At 45.9% G+C, this 22,844-nt stretch overlaps 3 protein-coding genes and 1 pseudogene across 3 annotated transcripts; 2 read left to right on the top strand and 2 right to left on the bottom strand.

Annotated features, from left to right (window-relative positions):
• Positions 1 to 663: 663 nt before the first annotated feature.
• On the bottom strand, positions 664 to 2,501 carry LOC123129317 (epoxide hydrolase A-like; annotated as a pseudogene).
• Positions 2,502 to 2,895: 394 nt separating this feature from the next.
• LOC123130019 (UPF0481 protein At3g47200) lies at positions 2,896 to 7,656 on the top strand. The gene is made up of 2 exons (XM_044549973.1): positions 2,896 to 3,495; positions 6,683 to 7,656. Exons 1-2 carry the CDS (start codon positions 2,896 to 2,898, stop codon positions 7,433 to 7,435), a joined length of 1,353 nt encoding a protein of 450 aa, XP_044405908.1. The 3' UTR covers positions 7,436 to 7,656.
• Positions 7,657 to 8,635: 979 nt separating this feature from the next.
• LOC123130018 (epoxide hydrolase A) lies at positions 8,636 to 11,467 on the bottom strand. The gene is made up of 4 exons (XM_044549972.1): positions 11,130 to 11,467; positions 10,863 to 11,039; positions 9,207 to 9,445; positions 8,636 to 9,132 (listed from the first exon to the last, which is right to left on the bottom strand). The coding sequence occupies exons 1-4, from the start codon at positions 11,424 to 11,426 to the stop codon at positions 8,862 to 8,864; spliced, it is 984 nt and encodes a 327-aa protein (XP_044405907.1). The 5' UTR covers positions 11,427 to 11,467; the 3' UTR covers positions 8,636 to 8,861.
• Positions 11,468 to 12,049: 582 nt separating this feature from the next.
• LOC123129316 (receptor-like protein EIX1) lies at positions 12,050 to 21,212 on the top strand. The gene is made up of 6 exons (XM_044549531.1): positions 12,050 to 12,157; positions 12,466 to 12,493; positions 16,880 to 16,901; positions 18,341 to 18,819; positions 18,874 to 20,260; positions 20,348 to 21,212. Exons 1-6 carry the CDS (start codon positions 12,050 to 12,052, stop codon positions 21,210 to 21,212), a joined length of 2,889 nt encoding a protein of 962 aa, XP_044405466.1.
• Positions 21,213 to 22,844: the final 1,632 nt, after the last annotated feature.

Here is a 22,844-nt window from a genome sequence, read left to right as displayed (position 1 = left end):
TTTTTAATTTTTAATGTAACCATCTGAGCTACTAAATGAGAGTTCAGCAGATTATATTTTCTGGCCCAGGGTGGCACCAGGCATAGCATATCTCTTTGCCTGGTGGTTGTGGACTTGTAGTCATCAATGGTATGTATGTAGCACAGTAGCTGTTTGCAAAGGACCAACTTGTTTCATTGGAAAGGACACACGGCTCAGAGGTTCCTGTGGCGACGTCGCGCCCACATCATTTGATTCCTCTCATTGGGATGTGCACGCTGCCGACGTCGACGCACCCATCAATGTCGTGCCTCAGTGCGACCGAGCCAGCACTTGACACGACACATGCATTCCTCGCGTTTTCCACGTCGCAACGCACATGTATCATACTTATTTTACTGTATCATACTAGCTAGGGAGAAGTCCACTTTTGAAGGTACCTTTTGTCTTCTGCTAAGATAACAATGGTACATCTTCTTCAAACCTCGCTTTAAACACTTTGTATTTTACATGCTAGCTCTTGTATTCGTGATCAACTCAACAAATGGTTATAGCTACAACTCTGACATTTATTCGAGTATATAGTTCTGTCAGCTTATGTCATTTTTCAGTTCATGAAAAGTAACTCATATATCCGAAACCAGATCATACACCATATGTTTACTCAATTCTTATTTACCAAGGTTATTTTGGCATCTCCTCGCCAAAAAACTTGTCCAGGAAGGATAATATCTCAGGGTTCACCCTTTCAGCCTGCTCTTGCTGGAGGTAGTGGTGACCTTCAATGATGGCAACCTCAAGGTCTGGAACACTGAACTTGAAAGCTCCGCTCTCGATTTAGTGTTTGATTCCAAAGGACTTGACACCAGTGTCCTTATCACCCCCGATAAACTTTGCAGGCACCGTGATCATTGAGCCTTGCCATAGCGCGGCAAGCATCCAGTTCCTATGTTTCCCATAAATTAGTGCTAGAAAGCAAGATTGAACAGAAATCATGTAGAGAAACTGTGAAACTTACGTGTCCATCATGCGGTAGTAGTTGAGTGACACGGTGAAACCATACTTTGGAAACTTCTCGGCGCACCGACCCAGTTCTTCCTTGGCCATCCAAAGGAAGAGGGGACGATGATGCCTCCAAAAAGTCTATTATCTCCACTCCATGAGGAGCAGTGAGGTCATCTAATTCGATGGAGTAGAACTTCTTTAGGACGGTCACAGCATCGTACCGATCGAATGCCCTTTCCGCTCTTCCGGGTTCCTACATGGTTGATTTTGAAACAAGTTGGTCCTTTGCAACAGCTATGGTGCTCAATACATACAGACCATTCGCGACTACAATTCCACAACCACCAGGTAAAGAGATATGTTGTGCCTGAAAATGTAAATTGGGACCCCCCCCCCCCCCCCCACACACACACACACACACACAAAGTAATTTGGAGCAAATGAAGGCCAACTTAGTGTATGTGTTAAATCATCGAATCTCTCTTGCATGACTAATACTTTTGGGAAATATTATTTTCCTAATTTTGGAGCAAAACTATTACTTATGCAAATAGAAGGTGCATTGTTCCTCCAGCTTTAAGAAAACTAATGGTATCATCATCTAAGACATAGAGTATCAATTAAAGTAGCAAATTTAAATTTCTTGTTAGCACAGAAGTTAAGAAATTCGTCAACCCCCCTTAAATCATCCTCTTCTTGTTCTCTCTCAGCACTAAACCATCAGCTGATTCAGTTGTATGTGATTAATTCCCATGTCACACAAGTCAATTCACTGCTTCCAAGCACATGGCGTTGGCAATAAAGAAGAATGGATGGTGAAAATATATAGGGCAGAGTCACATGGTACTGAGTGATGTAGAAGCCATCGCCGCGTGCCGCGAACATCTCCGTCACGGGTCGAGGGGAGCGTGGGAAGAACGGCACCCCTAGCGCAACGAGGGCGCGCACCCGGTCCGGCCGGAACAAGCACATATGCCACATCGCCTGCGCGCCCAAGTCGTGCCCCACCACCACCACCTGCACCGACGCCCGGTATCAGCGCGTCACTCGCGACAGCTGCCGTGGAAAAAAAAGCTACATCGGTGCAGCGAAGGGCGCACCTTGGGGATGCGAAGGTGATCCAAGAGCGCTATGATGTTGCCGCCGATGTGGAGGACGGTGTAGGCGGTGTGGTCAGCCGGGGAGCCAGAGTCATCGAAGCCACGGAGGTCGGGGGCCAGGCCATCTAGTGGCACCACGAGAACCAGAGCTCCCGGAAGCCATGCAGGAGGATCATCGTGGGGCCGGTGGCGGGGCCCTGCTTTACCACATGGAGGGACACGTCAGCGTTCCAGTGCCGCACACCGCCGTTCTCCTACTTGACTTAGTTGACTCGCTGGTGGGCTGGGAATACCATTGTCTACATAATCATCAACCACAGGTTGGTTCGCATGTCTTGGTCGATGTGAAATGGGCACAACGGCGCAACGCACCTGTCTGCAAGCACGTCTCCGGTGATTTGTACCACTTCCATCCATTCTGGCACATTGCAGAAACTATAGAAAAACAAATGGATGCGATGCGTTCCCTACTCCACTCCACCCTAAACCATATGTTATCATTCCCGACAGCAGCTACTTTGACGTACATATTCCTCGCTTCCTCACGGCTCTGGCCAGATGCTCCCCCTAGCATCTTGTATGGACCACATGCAATACACAATACACCATCATGAGTTCATGACCCCTTCCTGATATAGTAATATGGAGTATATTATGTGGCATGCAATGCAAGTAACCTTTATTGCATAGGCAACGTATATGCCAAACATCATCTTTATCTGTGTATATATAGCTTGCTAACCTCCCCTGCACGAGCACACATCTACTAACCTATCCATAGCAATCACATATCATATACAGATCAATCAGAATGGCGGCGGCCGGCGGCAGCAGCAAGAGGACGTGGGTGGTGGACGTGGAGAAGAAGCTCAAGGAAGCCGGCAATTCGTCCGCGTCGCGGTGGGAGCGCCACTGCATCTACCGCGTGCCGCCCTGCATGACCAACATCAAGAGCAAGGCGTACCAGCCGCAGGTGGTGTCGCTGGGCCCCTTCCACCACGGCGACCTCGACCTGCGGCCCATGGAGGAGCACAAGTGCCGGGCGCTGCGGCAGCTGCTCCAGCGGGCGGAGCGGACCTTCGACGAGCTCGTCGACGGCGTGGAGGACGTCGCGGAGCAGCTGGAGGGCGCGTACATGGACCTCGACAGCGAGTGGCGCGCCGATAGCGGGGGCAGGGAGCGGTTCCTGGCCATGATGATCTTCGACGGCTGCTTCCTGCTGGAGGTGATGAGGTGCACGGCCGCAGACGGGAAGCAGGTCGGCGACTACGCACACAACGACCCGATCTTCAGCCCCCACGGGATACTCTACATGGTGCCCTACATCCGGCGAGACGTGCTCATGCTCGAGAACCAGCTACCTCTGCTCCTGCTCCAGAAGCTCGTCGGGGTTGAGAGTGGAAAGCCTCCGGTAATTAACTAATCTGCCTTCTAATATTGCTGTAGAAAGACTGAAACAATAAAAATCCCACAGAAATAATACCCCTTTGATGCATATTAATTGTCTCTGATTTAGGGCAAAATTGTACTCCCTTCTATCCATTGTCGCTCACTTAATACAACTTCAGTACAAAGTTGTACCAAGTGACAGACAATTAATATTAATCGGAGGAAGTAATAAATGAAAAGAAATGTATCTGCATGAAAATAATCCTGAAATTAATTTGAAGTATGACTTGCAATAACTAAATCCACACTAGTTAACATATACTCCCTCCGTCTCAAAGTAAGTCTCAACTTTAGTTTAATTTTGTATTAAAATTAGTATAAAGTTGAGACACTTATTTTGAAAGTGCAATACTAGTCTAATCTTGTTCTGAAGGTCTTGTATCCAGAATTTCATGAATATAAAAAAAATCACAAATCAAACTTTTGGTTCATAGTATATCAATTATCTAAATTATTACATTGAAAGATTTTTTTTTAGCATAGAGAGAGAGAGAGAGAGAGAGAGAGAGAGACCGAAAGATGCATGCAACGTACTTCTCTGTGCACATCCTTTTACTTTTCCTGACAGAAAATACTGCATGGTAGGTAGTGGTGCCAATGGAGAAGAATACCAAATACGACTAAGACTAGTCATAGAGGGGAGTAATTTAGACTAGTGTCATGCATATAACACTACTTTTATTATCTTCATAGTGGGTAATAACATACATGAGTATCATGCAAACCTTCATTCACGTAGACTCATTTTGCATTGGGGTGTGTTATGTTACAGTAACATACTGTGTTACCACAAGCATCTCTCTCTTAATTAATTACTTGCCACATAAATAATTTTTTCTTGAGGTGCATTATGTTACTAGCTAAGTTACTCCCACTATGGCTAGTCTAAAGAAGACAAATGAATCGTATATGCATGAGGGTATCAAAATACAACATGTGTTGGCACTAGCTGATTGGCTCCCATGACCCACTTGGGTAGCAGACCCGTTAGATTTTTTTTCTTCTAAATAGTACACAATAGCTATTGGTAAGTTGCCTTTAAAAAAAATAGGCCAGTCGATTCAAAAGAGGAGGCACACAACCTCGAGGCTAATGACGACGATGCCGAGGCGAGAGCCAGCGAAGCCTCGGACATGAGCGAGTCAAAATCGGCGATGACACGATAGTGGTATCGCAGGTGCATGGAGTCAAAGGCTTGACTTGTTCCGGAGCATGGTGGGGGATCCGTGGCGGGAGAGGGACATCATGGGGTAGAGGGATGGACGGTGGAGGAGGCGTGCACAGTAGCGCCGGGCAGGGGTGGGGCAGCCGTTCTGGATGGTGGTCATGGGGGGTGTTTGGTTCATGGGTGAAAGATGATGGATAGTAGAACGTGGGAGGAAGAGGAAAGTTGCTTGCTCTTGTGAGAGTGGTTGGGTAACCCCCAAGTGTAAGAGTGACATAAATGTTGGGTAACCCCCCCCCCCCCCCCCCCCCCCCCCCCCCCCCCCCCCCCCGCGCGCGATGGATAGTATTTCACTCTATTGAGAACCAAGGTTTATGGAACTAGTAGGAATTTCATCATCAAGTAATGTCCTCGGTACTTGCATATTGAACACAAAATAGTCTTGCCCCAATCATTCCAAGAAGGTTGTCAAGCTTCTTGTCCTGCTGGTTACAAGGATAAATTTGTACGGTATGATAGGAATTGATATATAGAACAAAACAATAAAATTATAAATCAAGAAAACAAAATGTAAAGGTATGTGCAATTAAGGAAGATAGACTAGGGGTCATAGTTTCACTAGAGGCATCTCTCCAACCAAGATAAATGTGTTGTGGTGAACAAATTACAGTTGGATGGTAATTAAATTGCAATATTTATATTTATGACTGTGATTATTCGTGAAATAATCTTGTATACAAATTACATCTGTGATATGTAGACCGTCTGCAACAACATCTACAACTAATAGCAATACCTAAAGACCATATGCAGAATGCATTTTGAGGAGTAAGTTTATAACAAACAGAGTACTGCCATAAACAAAGTGACATAATATACATAGTAAAACTATCATCGGTGTGATAAATAAACCATCGTTTTATTCTTTAATCGCAACAATACAATACGTGTCCGTGCCCATTCTGTCACTGGGATGAATCAATGCAAGATTGAACCCACTATTATACACAACTCTCTTGAAGAACTCTCTATCATCTTGGCCAAAGAAGACAAATAGATCAGAGAGCATACATGACTATTTAGTTATTTAGCAAAGAAATTTTAAAATATTCAATATAATTCAATGATCAATTTGATCATAATGTGAACAATTCATCATCCCAGCAAATACAATCATCGATTACATCATATGGACCCCAGTCATGTGAGGTAGCTAACGGGAATTTTGTATTGAATCACAAGGGAGAGAGTACTCCATCTAGCTACCGCTATGAATCGTAAGGTCCTTAAGAAAACTACTCAGACATTGTCATGGTGACAGCAAGGCTGATAAAGATGGCTCTGTTGACAGATTCCCCTTTGACAGAGTGTCGGAACATGCCTCCAGATTGTCTCTCCCTGGAAGAGGAATTTGCGCAGTGGAAAAAATAGCGAAAAAATGATATGATGGGTTTCAGGAAATATGGGATTTATAGGCAAAAAATTGTCGAAAGGCGGTGGGTAGTGGCCCCACAGGCCCCCTTTACGCGGGTGGGGCTTTGGTCGTTCTACCTGGCCGCATAGGGGGCCTGCGGTGGCCCCTGATGCCTTCTGGATTTTTTATCTCCGAAAAAATTCTTCATAAATCTCTTAAGTTATTTTGAGCTCCGTAAATGTTGATTTTCAGAAAGTAAAAAAAAAACATGCAGAAAACATATACTACCTCCAGACACTGCATTAATAGGTTAGTCTAGAAAAATAAAAAAATACTATAAAACTATTCAAAAATAATAATATAATAGCATAAAATAATCAAAAAATATAGATGTGTTTAACACGTATCGAAATTCATCCAGCCGTCTAGTTACTATCCATTGGCTCAGGGAAATCGACCGAACGAAGTCATCTTTTTAGGCAACTTGTTAATAGACGGCCCTTTTTTCAAGTGATAATGGTGTCGCTTTCTCTTCAACTAATCTGTGTTAATGCTTGCATGGATGGCCAGAACGACGACTTCATCAACCGGATGGTGCTGAAATTTCTGGCCCAATCTTCCGGCCCGCTACCACCAGGCATCGGCCTAGGGCTCCACCCACTAGATGTCTTTCGCCGGAGCATGCTCGCTACTAAATGTCATAAAATCCGGAACCTTCAAGAAACGGAGGAGGACAACGCCATCATCCGGTCGGCAGTGGAGCTCTACGAAGCTGGAATCCAGTTCAAGCCGAGCAAGACGTTGAGCCTGCACGACATCCGGTTTCAGGGCGGCACACTGAGCATGCCGACGGTGTCAGTGGACGACTCCACCGAGTACATGTTCCTCAACATGATGGCGTTTGAGCGGCTGCACGCCGGCGCCGGTAACGACGTGACCGGCTACGTCTTCTTCATGGACAACATTATCGACTCGGCCAAGGATGTGGCGCTGCTGAGCTCCAAGGGGATCATCCAGAACGCCATCGGCAGCGACCAGGCCGTGGCCAAGCTGTTCAACACTATCTCCAGGGACGTGGTGCTTGAGCCCAACAGCGCTCTCGACGCCGTGCAGCGGCAGGTGAACGGCTACTTCCGGCAGCCATGGAACATTTGGCGCGCCAACCTCATCCACACATATTTCAGGAGCCCCTGGGCGTTCCTCTCCCTCGCCGCGGCCGTCTTCCTCCTCGGCATGACCGTCATGCAGACCGTCTACACCGTGCTGCAGTTCTACGGGAACGACAGCAACGGCCTGCCACCATCGGCACCTTCTCCTATGTGAGCCAGCCGGCCGCAAAAACTTAGTAATCACTAAGTACCTGCTACTCGATCTGCTTGTTTCATGAATTCGTTTTGCTTGTTTTGTTTTTTGCGAGCGATTCGAGTTTTTGTTGTTGTTTTGTTTTTTGCGAGCGATTCGAGTTTTTGTTGTTGTGGTACATTGTCAAGCCTCCGGGTTACCTGGACTTTGCAAGAACGAAGATATATGTGTTGTGTTTGTGACTTTGTGTTGCTTTTGTTATGATTCAGTTTATTTTTCATATTTGCTATTCACTAGGCAACAACGAAAATAAATAGTTTTTTTGATTGGTAGGTTTTAAAAGTGAGTAGCGCAGCAATGCGCTCAAGCCAGGGCCATGGGCCATGGCATCGCCAGCGAGAGCTCGCCGGTACCACCCCGTAGGCGGAGGTGGAGAGAAGAGTGAGGTTCATTGGTATGGTGAGGCCTTTTCGTTTGGACCTTACTTAATTAGTATGGTTAGTCTCATAAGCTACAATACATGTATTCTTTTTTTTTGAAACGACCTCAGTCTCTTGGAGGTGCTCATAGGAGGGTGTGCGTGTGTGTGCGTTCATATGATGAGTGCATGCGCGTATGTATGAGCGCTTGCGTCTGTACTGATGTTTAAAAAAATAAAAAATAAACTACCCAATTCTATAAAATTCAGAAAATAAAGGGTCGCAGCCAAAATGAAAACACCCACCTACTCAAAAGAAAAAAACCGACTCAAAACTAGCTTCCAGAAAGTTGGTACAACGCGGACAAAGTAACCAGGAAATAAAAAACCAAAACCAATCGATGGGCCGGCTCCCATCGCGAGCGTTGTGCGCTTTGCAGGCTGGAAGAGAGAAGATGGCCTCCTATTCGTTTCTTTCCCCTCCCGTCTCTCTCGTGGCAGAGGCCGGCTGGGAAACCCTAATTCATGCATCAGCAACTTACCCTTGCTCTGATTATTAAATCTTCCAAGCGGTAGACCTGAGCAGCTTGCTTTTCCTGCTTCGTGATTGCACGTTAAAAATATCTACAGCATTTAGGATCAGGTAAGTGCTGTACTTATGGTTTCTATGGTTGATAATAGTATACAGATTTTTCTTCAATACTGTGACAAATAAAGTCCCCATGTTCAAGTGCAAGACCCATGAACATAACCTTATTTTTTTGTATTATACTAGATAAGTCCACTTTTCAAGGTACCTTTTGTCTTCTGCTAAGATAACAATGCTACATCTTCTTCAAACCTCACGCGCTTTAAACACTTGGTATTTTACATGCTAGCTCCTGTATTTGATCAACTCAACAAATAGTTATAGCTACAACTCTCACATTTATTCGAGTATATAGTTCTACGAGCTTTGCCAATTTTCAGTCCATGAAAAGTGATTCACATATCCAAAACCAGCTCAGACACCATATGTTTCCTAATTTCTTAGTAAGGGCATTTCGGCGTCTCCTCACCAGATAACTTGTCCAGGAAGGACAATATCTCAGAGTTCACCCTCTCGGCCTGCTCTTGCTGGAGGTAATGGTGACCTTCAATGATGGCAACCTCAAGATTCGGAACACTGAACTTGAAAGCTCCGCTCTCAATGTAGTGTTTGATTCCAAAGGACTGGACACCAGTGTCCTTCTCACCCCCGATAAACTTTGCAGGCACCGTGATCTTCGCACCATGCCATGGCGCAGTAAGCATCCAATTCCTTTGTTTCCCATGAATTAGTGCTACAAAGCTAGGTCGAATAGAAATCATATGGAGAGAAACTCTGAAACTTACGTGTCCATCATGCGGTAGTAGTTGAGCGGCCCCGTGAAGCCAGACTTTTGAAACTTCTCGGCGTACTGACCCAGTTCTTCCTCGGCCATCCAAGGAAGTGGGGATGATGATGATTCCAAAAAGTCTATAATCTCGACTCCAGGAGGAGCAGTGAGGTCATCTAATTTGATGGAGTACAACTTCTTTAGGACGGTTGCAGCAGCGTACCGATTGAATGCTCTTTCAGTTCTTCCAGGCTCCTACATGCATGATTTTGAAACAAGTTGGTCTTTTGCAACAGCTATGGCGCTAAATACATACAGATGAGGAGAATACATGGAACCTGGATGCATATGAACCTGATATGCCCCAAAAAATAAAGAAATAGTTGAAAATGTCAAAAAAAAATCTTGAAAACAGTTGACAACAAACTTGATATTCTGTTCGTATAAAAAAATCGCCAACGAAAAACTCCAGTCGACCTTTAGGCAAAAAAGAGAAAAAAAGTGAGAACATAAAAGTGTGAATAATAACCTCAATATAGTGCTGACTTTGTTTTTTGTACGATTAAAGTTATTTCTTAGCGAAATTTTTTACATGAGTAGAACACTTCATCATGTTTCTTGCCAAAAAAAAAAATCAAGTTTTTTCAACCATGTTTGTAATTACCAAGTTTAAAAAAACATACACCCAGGTTCCAAGCGTCCTCCTCCGAAACCATGACTACTGGTCTACCACCAGAAGGTTAGGGCATGTACAATGGTTGATAAGACAGTCTTATCTTACACCCACCATGCAACTAAGATATGACAATAAAACATGACGTACAATGGGTTATATCTTAGTCTTATCTCTATTCCTAAATTTATGGTGAGACAAACTATGCTAAGAGATCATCTCTTAACTAAGATAAGACAAAACTCTTTTTTCATTTCTCTCTCCTCCACCTCAGCAATGATAAGGCTAAGATATAACCATTGTACATGCCCTTATGCTCTATGCATGACTGGTGCCACCCTGAGGCCTGAAACTGTAATTTTGGACCCGCAAAAGAGCCAGTAATTTTGGAGCAAATGAAGGCCAACTGAGTGGATCTGTCCAGATCATAATCGAACCTCTCTTGCCAGACCATTACTTATGTGAAATATTGTTGTTAAATTTTGGAGGAAGACTATTACTTTACCCGAGGGTGCATTGTTCTAATCTTAAGAAAACAAATGGTATCATCATCTAAAACATAGAATGTATCAATTGACAAAAAGTGAAAAAAAATGAATTTTCAGTTTCTTAACAAAATCTAATACTAGCTTGGATAGTTTCGCTTATGGACAGCTAGTGCCCGAGATTAAGTCTTTAATGGTTGATAGAGAGTTTATTTCTCAGAAATTCATAGAGATCAGAATAAGGTTGCAGATTGACTAGCCAGTTATAGTCGCTCGAATGTAGCACGACTGTGTGACTACATGGCAAGGATCCATGTATAGCTCGCCTCTAAATTGTAAGTATGCAACCCTATTACTATGGAATAAAACTATCCTATAGCATGCCCTGGCTCATCTGCTTCAGTTTGTATGTGATTAATTTCTATGTCACAGAAATCGATTCACTGCTTCCCGGCGCATGGCGTTGGCAATAAGAAGAATGGATGCATGCTAAATATACATAGGACAGCGTCACCTGGTACTGCGTGATGTAGAAGCCATCGCCGCGCGCCGCGAACATCTCCGACACCGGTCCAGGGGAGCGTGGGAAGAACGGCACCCCCAGCGCGACGACGGCGCGCACCCGGTCCGGCCGGAACAGGCACAGATGCCACGCCGCCTGCGCGCCCAAGTCATGCCCCACCACCACCACCTGCGCCGGCGCCTGGTGTCAGCGCGTCACTCGCGGCGGCCGCCGACGAAAAACAAAAACGAAGCTAGAGCGGTGCAGGGAAGGGCGCACCTTGGGGAGGCGGAGGTGGTCGAGGAGCGCGACGACATCGCCGACGACGTGGAGGATGGTGTAGGCTGCAGGGTCAGCCGGGGCGCTAGAGTCGCCGAAGCCGCGGAGGTCGGGAGCCAGGGCACGGAAGCCGCGCGCGGCGAGCGCGGCCATCTGGTGGCGCCATGACAGCCAGAGCTCCGGGAAGCCGTGCAGGAGGAGCACCGCCGGGCCGTCGGCGGGGCCCTGCTCGGCTACGTGCAGGGACACGCCGTTCACGTCGGCGTGCCAGTGCCGCACACCGCCGTTCTCGTCCATGGATAATGGCTTAGTTGACTCGCTCGCCGCGCACTGCTGGTGCTCTGCGGTTCTGTGGTCAGGAGAGGTGGCGATAGTGGCCAACCGAGAACGTATTGAAGTTTTGCAAGCTGACGAGGATACGTCCGCGTTGAACGGACACAAAAAAAAATGTTCCGGATTGACCAGGGCACCGCCTCATACTTTTCTCGCTTAGAAAGATGGGACCAAAAACGAGAAACGAGCGACCAGTCGACGACCAAAACGCACAACTTGATAAAGGCAAACAATTCGGTCCGGTTGACAACAAGGAAAAGTCCGCTAAAGAAAACAAAAAAAAAGTCCAAAACAAACCTTGAATCTGTAGACGGTTGCTAAGCCAAACCCTAAACTTTTAATACTTGAAATCAGCACACCGAACTCTCTAATCTTGGTCTATTTTAAATCTTGAGTAGGTTCTCGAAGGGATTCTTGACGGGGCAGCAGGTCAAACCGGGATCGTTGGCTGCGGCCGAAAGCGACTGGGCCGGCCCACCAAGGTGAATAGTGTTTTTCTTTTATGTAGTGGCCGACTTAAAAATGTCGAAAATATGTAAAACTCCTAGGGAATCAAACTTATGATTTAGCACATGTTTGTAGCCGTGATGGATGTACATGCTTGTCCTTGTCTTTTCTGCAACGGAACGAACAAAAGGGAGAGCAGCGTGCTGGCGATTATGTCGTGGTTGAAGATGATGGCCTGCTTGGGTATGGTTACAGATTCTTGTGTGGCAGGGTCTTCTCGCAAAGTTCAGGGAAGATGACACAGAGCTCCAAAGATCTTTATGTTTTACTAGTTGTTAGGGTGCTCTTTGTTTTTTCTAGTTCTTTGTGCGTGTTTTAGGGTGTACTTACTTATACAGGTCAAAGACATTGTATTATTCCATGATTTGAATACAATCATGCTTTCTAAAAACAACTAAAACGGGATGAATTAGTTCAGCCACTCGCTTGTTGGCTCTGTGTAAGACGTCAACAATATGTCGCAAATAGAAATGTCCCTATGTGTTTTAAGTGTTAGTTTTCCACAAAAATGCGCACGAGCCACGGCCCACAATCCTCTGATTCACTCCTACTGGCTCAGGAAAAAAACAGGCTATCATGTATCATTTTTAGTTTTGAAAAGTTGGTTTGGGTCGTTACGTTGGGTCTTGTTTTGATTCAAACGAATACGCGCGGACAGTTTGGATCGGCGCATTGGGTTGCTATAAAGACAACTTTTCTTGACTCGAGCATGTCAGCGTACTAGTACATGGTTAATTTGTGTCAGTCTCCATTAGGCAGCAGAAATTAACCCACGTGCGTGCTCTTTCCGTGAGAAAGAATCAAAACCCTTTCTCTATTTAAAAGAAGAAGAAAAATCAAGAGAGCCACGTACATATATAGTCATCGAACCCGATCCAGTGGCGGTCGTAGCGGACACGGCTTCCTAGTCGAACTCATCACACCCTGCCTGCTACAAGAGCTTGCAAAATTTGAGTTGCCGCATCAGATTAGCCTCGCTCGTCCGCTTCATATAGACGATGGCGACCGCACCGCATCAACGCCGGCCACAAAATTCATGCACGCCGGAGGCTCCGGCTCCAATGGCGCCGATAGAGTGGACGCTCCCGGCGGATCTCCTGCTAGAGATCGTCGCGCGGTCCGACATCCGCACCTTTGTTCGCTGCGCCGCATCATGCAAGCTCCTCCGCCGCGACATACTTAGCTCCACCGCGTTACAAAATCTTTTTGTAACTAACTAGTATGCATCCTAGCAAACTTTCACATTAAGGTCACTATGCCATGTGGAAAGCAATGATTTGTCCTGCGACAAGACCATATATATGCATGTATATGGGTGTTCGTTTCTCATGTGGGTTGGAAACACTTATTTTTAAGTCTCTGAGTTTGTACATTGATTTTTCATTAGATGACCAATTATATTATTTGCATGTTTCTGATGCATTATGTGGGACTATGTGTTTGAGATGGGCGTCATATAAACATTTGTGCAAATTTTGTTGTGAAATTTAGTTGAGTTCCTGTGCCTACTGGCACAGGTTTAGAAATATGCATGAGCTTCAGGTTTTTTTAACAGGGCAATCATCCCTTTCCATTAATTCATAACAAACAGAATTTGCAAACGGGAAACAAGAAAGGGGAGAGAGCAAGTTCAACATACTGGCAAAAGATCCAATGTATGCACTTGCAATCGAAACATGTAGACCAAAAAAATGCGCCATAAAAAATAGAGACTATCCTAACAATCAGCAGCGAAACACAAACCAAGCATGGGACAACTCCCAGACAAATAAAATCACAGTTACTAATGGCTAGTGTAGAGCAGATGTAAAACGATCATAAAAAACAAGACACCACAGGCAGGCCCATCATGAGTGGAAGTGGATCCTTCACAGCATCTTGAGGTTGATGGCGTGAGTATGTACGTGAGCTTGAGAGTTGGAACTGAAGTGCTTCAGTTGGGGGCAGGAAGGTTGTTGGAAACAAATAGTCCTAGTTGTTTAATTGTGTTTGAACCAGGAATGTGAAGTTTCAATACACTTACACTGACATTAGTTTGTGCTTTTTTTTGCAGGGTAAGTCATGGGTTTTATTCCTTGTAAATAGTGTTACATTTTGCTAATACAAACTCTGAAGCACTGTCTGGAACGTGCCACAATGAACAAGCGATGCTACCTCTAGGTCGCCCAAAAGCTTCTTGATCTCCGGCATTAGATGACCATATGCCGACCGGTCAAGGCAGCAATTGCAGTCGAGCTATCAGATTTAATAATTATTGGCAGCTCCGCCCATTGCATGCTCAATGACATGGCTTTTAGGATAGCACTAATTTCCGCTTTAAGGGCATCTTCGCAGTAGAATAAGTAGCAATATGCTTAGAAACCAACACCATTATTGTCCCTTAGAATCATACCCATACCGGCTACACCAGTTTCTTTCACGAACAAACAATGCTGCCCAGCCAGGAGCCGGCCTAGGCCAGGGGAGGCATTGCTTCTGTACTGGTATAGGTTTGGGAGAGATGTCAACCACCGGGGACTTGCCCTTGATAATGTCTTCCACACTTTGCAACTCGGCCGGTTGAATCGAGAAAAGGTAGCTGCACGGGAAAGTTTTCGCCGCATTAGGAGGTGCCACTGCCTTTCCATGCATCAGCTCTTTCTGCAAGCTCCAAATCCACCATCAGAGCAAAATGATCATCACACGCACGTTGTCAGGCTTGTCGACCAGTAGAATGAAAATCCATTCGGGTCTGGAGTTGATGATTGACTCTCTAGGAGGGATCGGACAAACCTGTCACATAGTGTCCCATAGCAGCGTTGCATCCGGGCAAATAAATAGTTCGTGGAACACATCTTCTAACTCCCCGTCGCACATCAATCAAGAACCAGAGAAATTTATCGAAGTGTAAGATTGAGGGCTAAGAGAAATTCGTTAGAGATTTACCTTTGCTATTCCTTGCGGACGCCCTAGTATCCGGCAGCCGCTACCGTAGAGAATCAGTCGCTCGATCGGCCGATATATGTGAGCGTACGACGGCATATCATTTTTTCCGAGGGGTTACAAATTATTATTTTTGAGCGGGCGTTGGCGTGCAAATTGGAGGAGGCAAAGAGCCGCTCGCCCAGCCGTGCCCAATGAGAGCTCCTATTCGCCGCCTTAAGCGCCCGAACAGGTAGTTGGCGCCCGCGCATATGACCACATGGGCCGGCCCAGCAAAACCTGCACAAAAAGCAAACCGCAAGGAAAAATGTTTAAGTTTAATCGGGGGAATTGGGATGGATCAATCATCGATCTGGCGTTCACTAGCACCGTTCGAGCTCCAGGCTCTAACGAGGAAGAGTAGGGCAGGGAGACGGTGGCGCCTTGAGTCCTGTAAACCGGCTCGTGTCTCATGCCCTATTCTACCTTGCCGGCAGCTGGACCAATACTCTGGGTTTTGTAGCCGGCCGTCAGACATGGGCACAACGTAGCCAGACAAGCTCCGCTTAAAGATTGGTTTATGTTGCATGTAATAATATGGATTTGAGGTTTCTAATTTGAGGTGTTCGGTTGTAGAATCAAATATTTAATGTGTGATCAGTTATTGTCCGTGGACGCGTCCGGTCGCGTCCGCGGGCGTTTGAAGGATCGAATTTGTCAAGTCCGGCTGTAGATGCTCTGAGCGAGCGAATCCCTCCACTACAAAAAAATCGAGGCACATAGAGTAGTTGCATGGCCCTTGGGACTGTACATCGACTTTCGAGCAGCATGAATTCTACCTTGTTTTTATTTTGAGAAAAGTCTAAAATAAACCTTAGATTAGTACTCATAGTCTGAGTTGAACCTTGACCTTTAAATCCCTGAAACTAGCACCCTATACTCTATATTCCCGGTGTGTCCCGGCTGATTTTGCTAAACGACTGTTTGTGGCACCAAGAAAAGGACGATCTCGACCGGGATCAAACACTACTCTCACAGACTAGAGGGGCCCACATTTCATATTCATCTTCCCCAACCGATCCATCTGCTATGTACATCCACCTCGTCACCACACCCTCCCCTCCTCGAAGACACACCCATCACCTCGATGTACCGGGAGAGGCCTCGTCCCTGTCCCCGTCAACTCCAGGTCCCCGGCACCGGTCCCTTCTCAGCCTCGCTGACCCTGTTCGCCATCGGCCCGTCGCCCTCGGCCCCGGCCCCGCATCTGCTCAGAACTCGCGGGCAGAGGATGGGAAGAGGACGCCCACGAGTTCTCTTGCACCATGCAGCAGGTCACGGCCACCAGCGACCTCACGCTGCACACATTTCAGAGAGAGACACGGAAAAAGAAAAGGATTACCACACATGGGTCCTTTTAATTTGCGAGACTAGCATGATCCTGGTTGGGATCGTGTTATCTCGGTGCGCCAAACAATGAGTTAGCAAAAATCACCCAGGATAGACCGGGAGACTTTTGTTTTCTTTTTTGAGGATGACTGCATCTTTGTTATACAACGTGCAGAACAGAGTTGCAGAGACTCCATCTTGCCACGGTTCCACCTCATAGTCAGACCATCACTCCAACGCCCAGCCCCACCCCATAGCCCTCCCCTGACTCTAACACTCAGCGCCACCGCATAGCAAGTAGCCAGCCCCCTCGCTACACCTCTCGCCGACACTCTCGTCATGATCCTTCTTCGCTAGAATCTGGCTGAGATGGCCCAACGCGGCTCCGTGGACGTCGTGCTGACGGAAACTGCCGCACACTGTATTCGAGGTCAAGAAGGTGAGAGTGGACCATCCCATGTCCGTGCCTTGCAGGTGGTCACGCGTTGCGTGCACAAGGCATAGCCTAGGCTGAGACAGACACACAAGCAGCCGGTCCGTCGGCTGCGTCGCATGCGTGCGTCGGGTTCCCTTCAGGCATGTGTTATATCCGATTGGGGAATCGCGTGCATGGACTAGAGCGAGTCCTGCGTGTGCTACCACATGCATCCCACTGCATGCATCAGATGGCATCGCCCAACTCTTGGATTTTTCAGCGTTCGCGTGCATGCACCTATCTATGTAACAATAAATGTGGCATGTCAGGATTGAAGATGGGAAGAGAAAGGGGCCCGCCGTTAAATTAGGAGGGAGATAGGATTTGATTAGGAAGTGTATGTAACATTACGTAGATACAGGATTATTGTTATCCAGGCTTTCAGCGTTCTGACTCCGTTTGCATTGTTAGCTGGCACGTTCCAAGTGCGTGTACATCAGAACAAATGTACACGGAAAATCTTATTCTTACATAAAGATGTTACCGCTCCCACGATTTTAGCAACCGTCGCTTCAATCTCACGTGCATGCATGGACTAGTTTGTTTTCCGCAGCCATGTGCCATACCTTTACTGATTTTAGCAACCATCGCTTCAATGAACTGGTACGTAAAGCATTTTGTAGAACATGTACTGAATAGCGTTGCTCTTTGCAAAGCCGCTACTTTTTTCTTTCCATGCCCGCAGGCGATGCCGGATAATTTTTTCTTTTTCATTTTAAGAATTTTGTTAGACTTTTCCTTTTGCTTTTTGAGATGGATGTGATGTTCACGTATTGTGAGAAAGTTTTCTTTTTAATTTTAAAATGAAGTTGAGGTTTTTTCTTTGAGCGGGGGAAATACACGCACAACTTCCTCTCAAGAGGCCCGCAATGGCGGGTCCCAACCACTAGTAAAGATCACAGTAGCGTAGACCACGTACAAAGCCAGTGTGTACAATATGATAAATAACATGCATAGTAGAAGAGGTTTTGCCATTCAGAACACAATCATTTTTATGTAGCCAAAGTGACCATAGTAAAACAGACACTCTCCCCATGTGTTAGCGTAGCAAACGTATTTGATATTCCGTCGAGTTAGTGACCATATATATTGAAAACATTTGTAGGTGAATACAAGTTAAAGGCTATTTGGATGATTGATCATACGGAACATGCAAATTTGTATTGAAAGAAGATGGTATAGCGGCCAAACCTTCTTGTTTTGGACTCATGTTAGATTTGTTTGCACTGTTCCCTGTCTGGCACGGCAAGCTCCACCGATCGGGCGTGCGATGCCAAAGCCTACCGGTGTGTGGCCAGTGATCGTAGCGTGTGCCTCGATCGGTGGAATTTAACAGCCCGCGGCGACGTAAGCGTAGGGGAAGCCATGGGCGAACGACACTGGGAGCAAACAAACATAGACTTGACTCAAGGCGTTACCCATGCGGCCACTGGAACCCACCCACCGTTGACGCCCGCCTCCGACCATCCAAGTAAATATCTTTGTTACCGTCCAGTTAATTCTTCTGTACGCAATGACTGTACGCGGAGTATAAATGATGGGCGTGTGTGTGCTCCCTTGAGTACTCGTGCACACAGCCTTCCCAAACTACCATGCCTCCCACCACCAAGTTCCTCCTGCTCCTCCTCGTGGCAACAGCCGCCGCAACGACCTTTGCTCTCGGCCATGGCACCGGCACCGGCACGGCTGTCTGCGTGCCGCGGGAGCGTGATGCCCTGCTGGCGTTCAAACACGGTGTCCCATATGATCCCTCGGGCCGCCTCGCCTCGTGGCGGCGAGGCAGCGACTGCTGCCGGTGGAGGGGCGTAAGGTGCAGCAACCGGACTGGCCATGTCCTCCAGCTTCGACTTGGAAATAGCTACTCGTACTTTGATCAGGAATTTTATACTGGTCGGATAACATCTTTGGATGGCCAGATAAGTCCATCTCTATTTTCTCTGGAGCATTTGGAGCACCTTGATCTCGCCTGCAATTTTCCATATATATGTAGCAATTGCGGTCATGTTCCAAAACTATGGGGCTCTCTAAAAAACTTGAGATACCTGAACCTCTCCCATGTACCAGTCCATGACGACACGTTGCTTCGTCAGCTTGGTAACCTGTCTAAGCTGCAGTATCTCGACCTCTCCGGTGTACAAGTCGGTGACAACACGTTGCTTCGTCAGCTTGGTAACCTCTCTAAGCTGCAGTATCTCGACCTTTCCTACACCACCTACACCATAGTGCAACCAACAGATTTTTTAAGCTTAACACATCTACCTTTGCTACACCATCTTGACCTTGGTGGGTTCAATCTCACCATGGTACATGATTGGCCTAGTATCGTGAATATGATTCCTTCTTTGCAAGTTCTCTATCTTGCTGGTTGCTCGCTTCATAATGCCAACCAACAGCTCCCACGCTCGGACCTCGCAAAACTTGAGAGGCTTGATCTCAGCTACAACCATTTTGATCACCCCTCCGAGTCCTGTTGGTTTTGGAATTTGACAAGTCTCAAGTACCTCAACCTTCGAGAAACCTTTTTGTATGGTCATTTTCCCAAGACACTAGGACAAATGACATCCCTTCAAGTCTTTGACTTTTCATACAACAAGTATCTCGACGGCGGCCCCGGCGGCATCATAGCGCCAGGGTTGATGAGAAACCTATGCAATTTGGAAGTACTATACCTTGAAGAAGGCCTCTCGTATGGGAACATGGCAGAGTTGTATGAGAGCTTGCCACATTGCTCGTCCAGCCGACTAAGAGAACTGTATTTGAATGGAAACAATATAACCGGGACCCTACCAGCTGGGCTTGCCCAATTCACCAGTTTGGCCACTCTCATCCTCTCTGATAACCATATGACTGGACCCGTGCCCACTGAGATTGGTAGGATCAACGGTTTGATTTCCCTAGACCTAAGAAACAACAATTTGACAGGTGTCATCACCGAAGAACATTTCTATGGTTTCACAAGCTTACAGTATATAGATTTATCTAATAATCCTTTGACGATTATAGTAGATCCTCGTCTGCTACCCCCACTGAAACTAGAGGAAGCATATTTTGCATCTTGCCAAATAGGTCCTCATTTTCCTTCTTGGCTTCGGTTGTTGCCTAGAGCTGATTACATTGATATGTCAAACACGGGTATAACCGGTCAGCTCCCATACTGGTTCCCGGCAACACTTTCACAGGCTATATTTTTGAACTTCTCCCACAACCAGATCAGTGGAAGCCTGCCAAAAAATATGGAATCCATGTCAGTGAACTATCTCTATCTAGATAGAAACCAAATAACTGGTGAAATACCTCCACTGCCAGAAAACCTCACTTGTTTCTCCATATCTAACAATTCTCTATCAGGTCGTATTACAAGATCTATCTGCAAAACCCAAAAGTTGAAGTGCTTGGATTTAAGCATCAACCAGTTGGAGGGAGAATTTCCTCAATGTATCAAGATGGGATATATACGGAGTCTTATATTGAGTAACAATAAGTTCTCGGGAAAGTTCCCATCTTTTCTGCAAAGCACATTAATAAAGTTTTTAGATCTATCAAGAAATAAGTTATCTGGAAGATTGCCTGAATGGATCGGAGACTTGGTGGCACTAGAGTATATAGGATTAAGCTATAATATGTTCTCTGGGAGTATTCCATCAAGCATCATCAATCTTGGAGGGATGTACAATTTTGATGTAGCAGGCAACAGACTGTCAGGTTCTATACCTCGCAATCTTTCAAATTTGAAGGGCATGGCAGGTCAGGTGCGATACTTGAACGTAGACTCGAACTCGATGCAACCTCAATTTATTTTGCCCGTGTTCACAAAGCGGCAAGAGCTTCATTATAAACAAACATTTGCTAACTTCTCAAGCATTGACTTATCCTTGAATTACTTAACTGGAGTAATTCCGGAAGAAATTACTTCTGTGAATGGATTGGTGAATCTGAATATTTCTTGGAACTACTTGACTGGAGAAATTCCACGCAGTATTGGGTCCATGAAATCACTGGAATCACTGGACCTATCAAGGAACAAACTTTGTGGGGAAATTCCAACGAGCCTATCGAATCTGACCTATTTGGAATCTTTGGATTTGTCCTACAACAATCTGTCTGGAAGAATACCACCGGGATCGCAACTTGACACTCTCTACGACTACTACCCATACATGTACAGCGGCAACGTTGGTCTCTGTGGGCGTCCCCTCCAACGGAATTGTCCAGGAAGTAATAATGCAACAAAGCTAGTTCATGGTGGTTCCAAGAGAAGTGCACATGTGTCTGATTCAATGTTCTTTTACCTCGGGCTTGGGTCAGGGTTTGTCGTTGGCCTCTGGGTGGTGTTTTGTACCATGCTCTTCAAGAAAACATGGAGGATTGCATCTTTTCGGCTCTTCGACAAGGTATATGACAAGCTATATGTATTTGTCGTTGTCGCCCGGGCAAGATTAGCACAAAAGGCACTGCAACTCATTGGGAAGCTTCGCTAGAACCAGAAATGGAGATACGTAAAGCATGCTTGTTTTCCGAGTTTCAGCTAGTCTTGCTATGCTTTGAAGTGATAAGTTTAAATAACAGATGTGGCTCAGCTCATGTAATATATATACGTGTGTATGTGTTTGTACTAGCCGTGTTTTCACTCTTGCTTAGCTAAATGTAATGTGTGTTGATCGTTTGTTTGAACAGCAATATGAATGTCACTTAGTTTGTGTAATTTATGTGTGTAACCTTATTGCACTAGCGAACGCATCAATCTTATCTATATCTATACCATTAATAAAGCATGGTGATACTTTTGGTTTGAGTCAATTACACCACTTGTGCCACAACTTGACGCGAAAAGTCAGTTTTTTTAGAAAAGGAGGATGACCCCCGACCTCTACATCTGGGAGATGCATACGGCCACTTTATTGATTATTCTCGAGGATCTTACAAAGTATTACAACAATGTGCCTGAATCCACCATCTTGGCAACATATGCCACTACTCCTATCCAAAATGATGAAGGGGTGCTAGCTGGGCCACTACCCAAACCACTCACCTAAGCCTAACATCAAAAGCCGGAAGTCGAAACACTCATTCGGAAGCCCCAGCCGAGCCACATACCGGGTCTGGGGCACAATCCGGTCAGACGCACTCGTGTGTCGTCGCCTCCATCTTCCATAGGTCCGTCTTCAGATCATATTGAGGCTTCTACCTTGTCTGGCCACTCTGCCATCGACGTCACCATGACACCAGACAGCAACCTCCTCTTGCGCGAGTCCGTCTCCGTGCATCGGACGCCGAGTCTCCACAGCGCCATGCCGCCGATATCCGCCGCCATCAATGTGCGAGATGAAGCACCGCTCCGCTGAGTCCGGCAGGGCTGCTGAAGACCAAGCACCGTGGAAGAAGGACTCGAAGGCTGAGCACATAGGCGGCAGAGCGCCAACGCACCACCACCAGACGAACTCCGACCACGCCACCAACCGCCGCCAAGCAACCAAAACTTGGAGAGCACACTGACTTTGTTATGTAAAGCATCGACAGGCAAATGAGATCGATCATGAATGGGGATACTGAATATCTACATGGAAATTTCTTACGGACAGGAGCCTCCATCATTATATGGCCCGAGGGAGCTTCTACTGGGCGCCTTTTGGGCCAGTTATACAACCCAGCGCTCACGCGCACCCTTCTGTGGGCCGACGCAATAATGTCAGCAGTGCTATTCCTTTGCTCAGTCGAATCGATCGTTCGTTTGATCACTCGGTCAACATCGGCCGACTGGTCCATTCTTGGACTCCTGATCGTTCACGAAGGCCCGTTGAATTTTCAGAAAAATGTTCACAAAGAAAAATTTCATCATTTTGAAAAAATGTTAGTCTAAAAAAACACGAATTTGAAAACAGTTCATGAATTTTTCTAAAAAAAATATTTGAAAAAGTTCGTGAATATTTAAAAATATAATAATTTGAAATAATTCACTAAAATGGTTAGCAAAAATGAAAAAAAATCATGAATTCGGAATGTTCAAGAAAATTTAAAAAGTTTAGTAAAAAGCATGCATATATTTTTTAAAAAATTCATGAAAATTTGAAAAAGTTCACTAAATTGAAAAAAAATTCATGAAACTTGGGAAA

This window comes from Triticum aestivum, chromosome 6A (assembly GCF_018294505.1).
Source record: "Triticum aestivum cultivar Chinese Spring chromosome 6A, IWGSC CS RefSeq v2.1, whole genome shotgun sequence".
Lineage (NCBI taxonomy): Eukaryota > Viridiplantae > Streptophyta > Magnoliopsida > Poales > Poaceae > Triticum > Triticum aestivum.
This window is presented reverse-complemented; position numbering and strand designations above follow the sequence as displayed.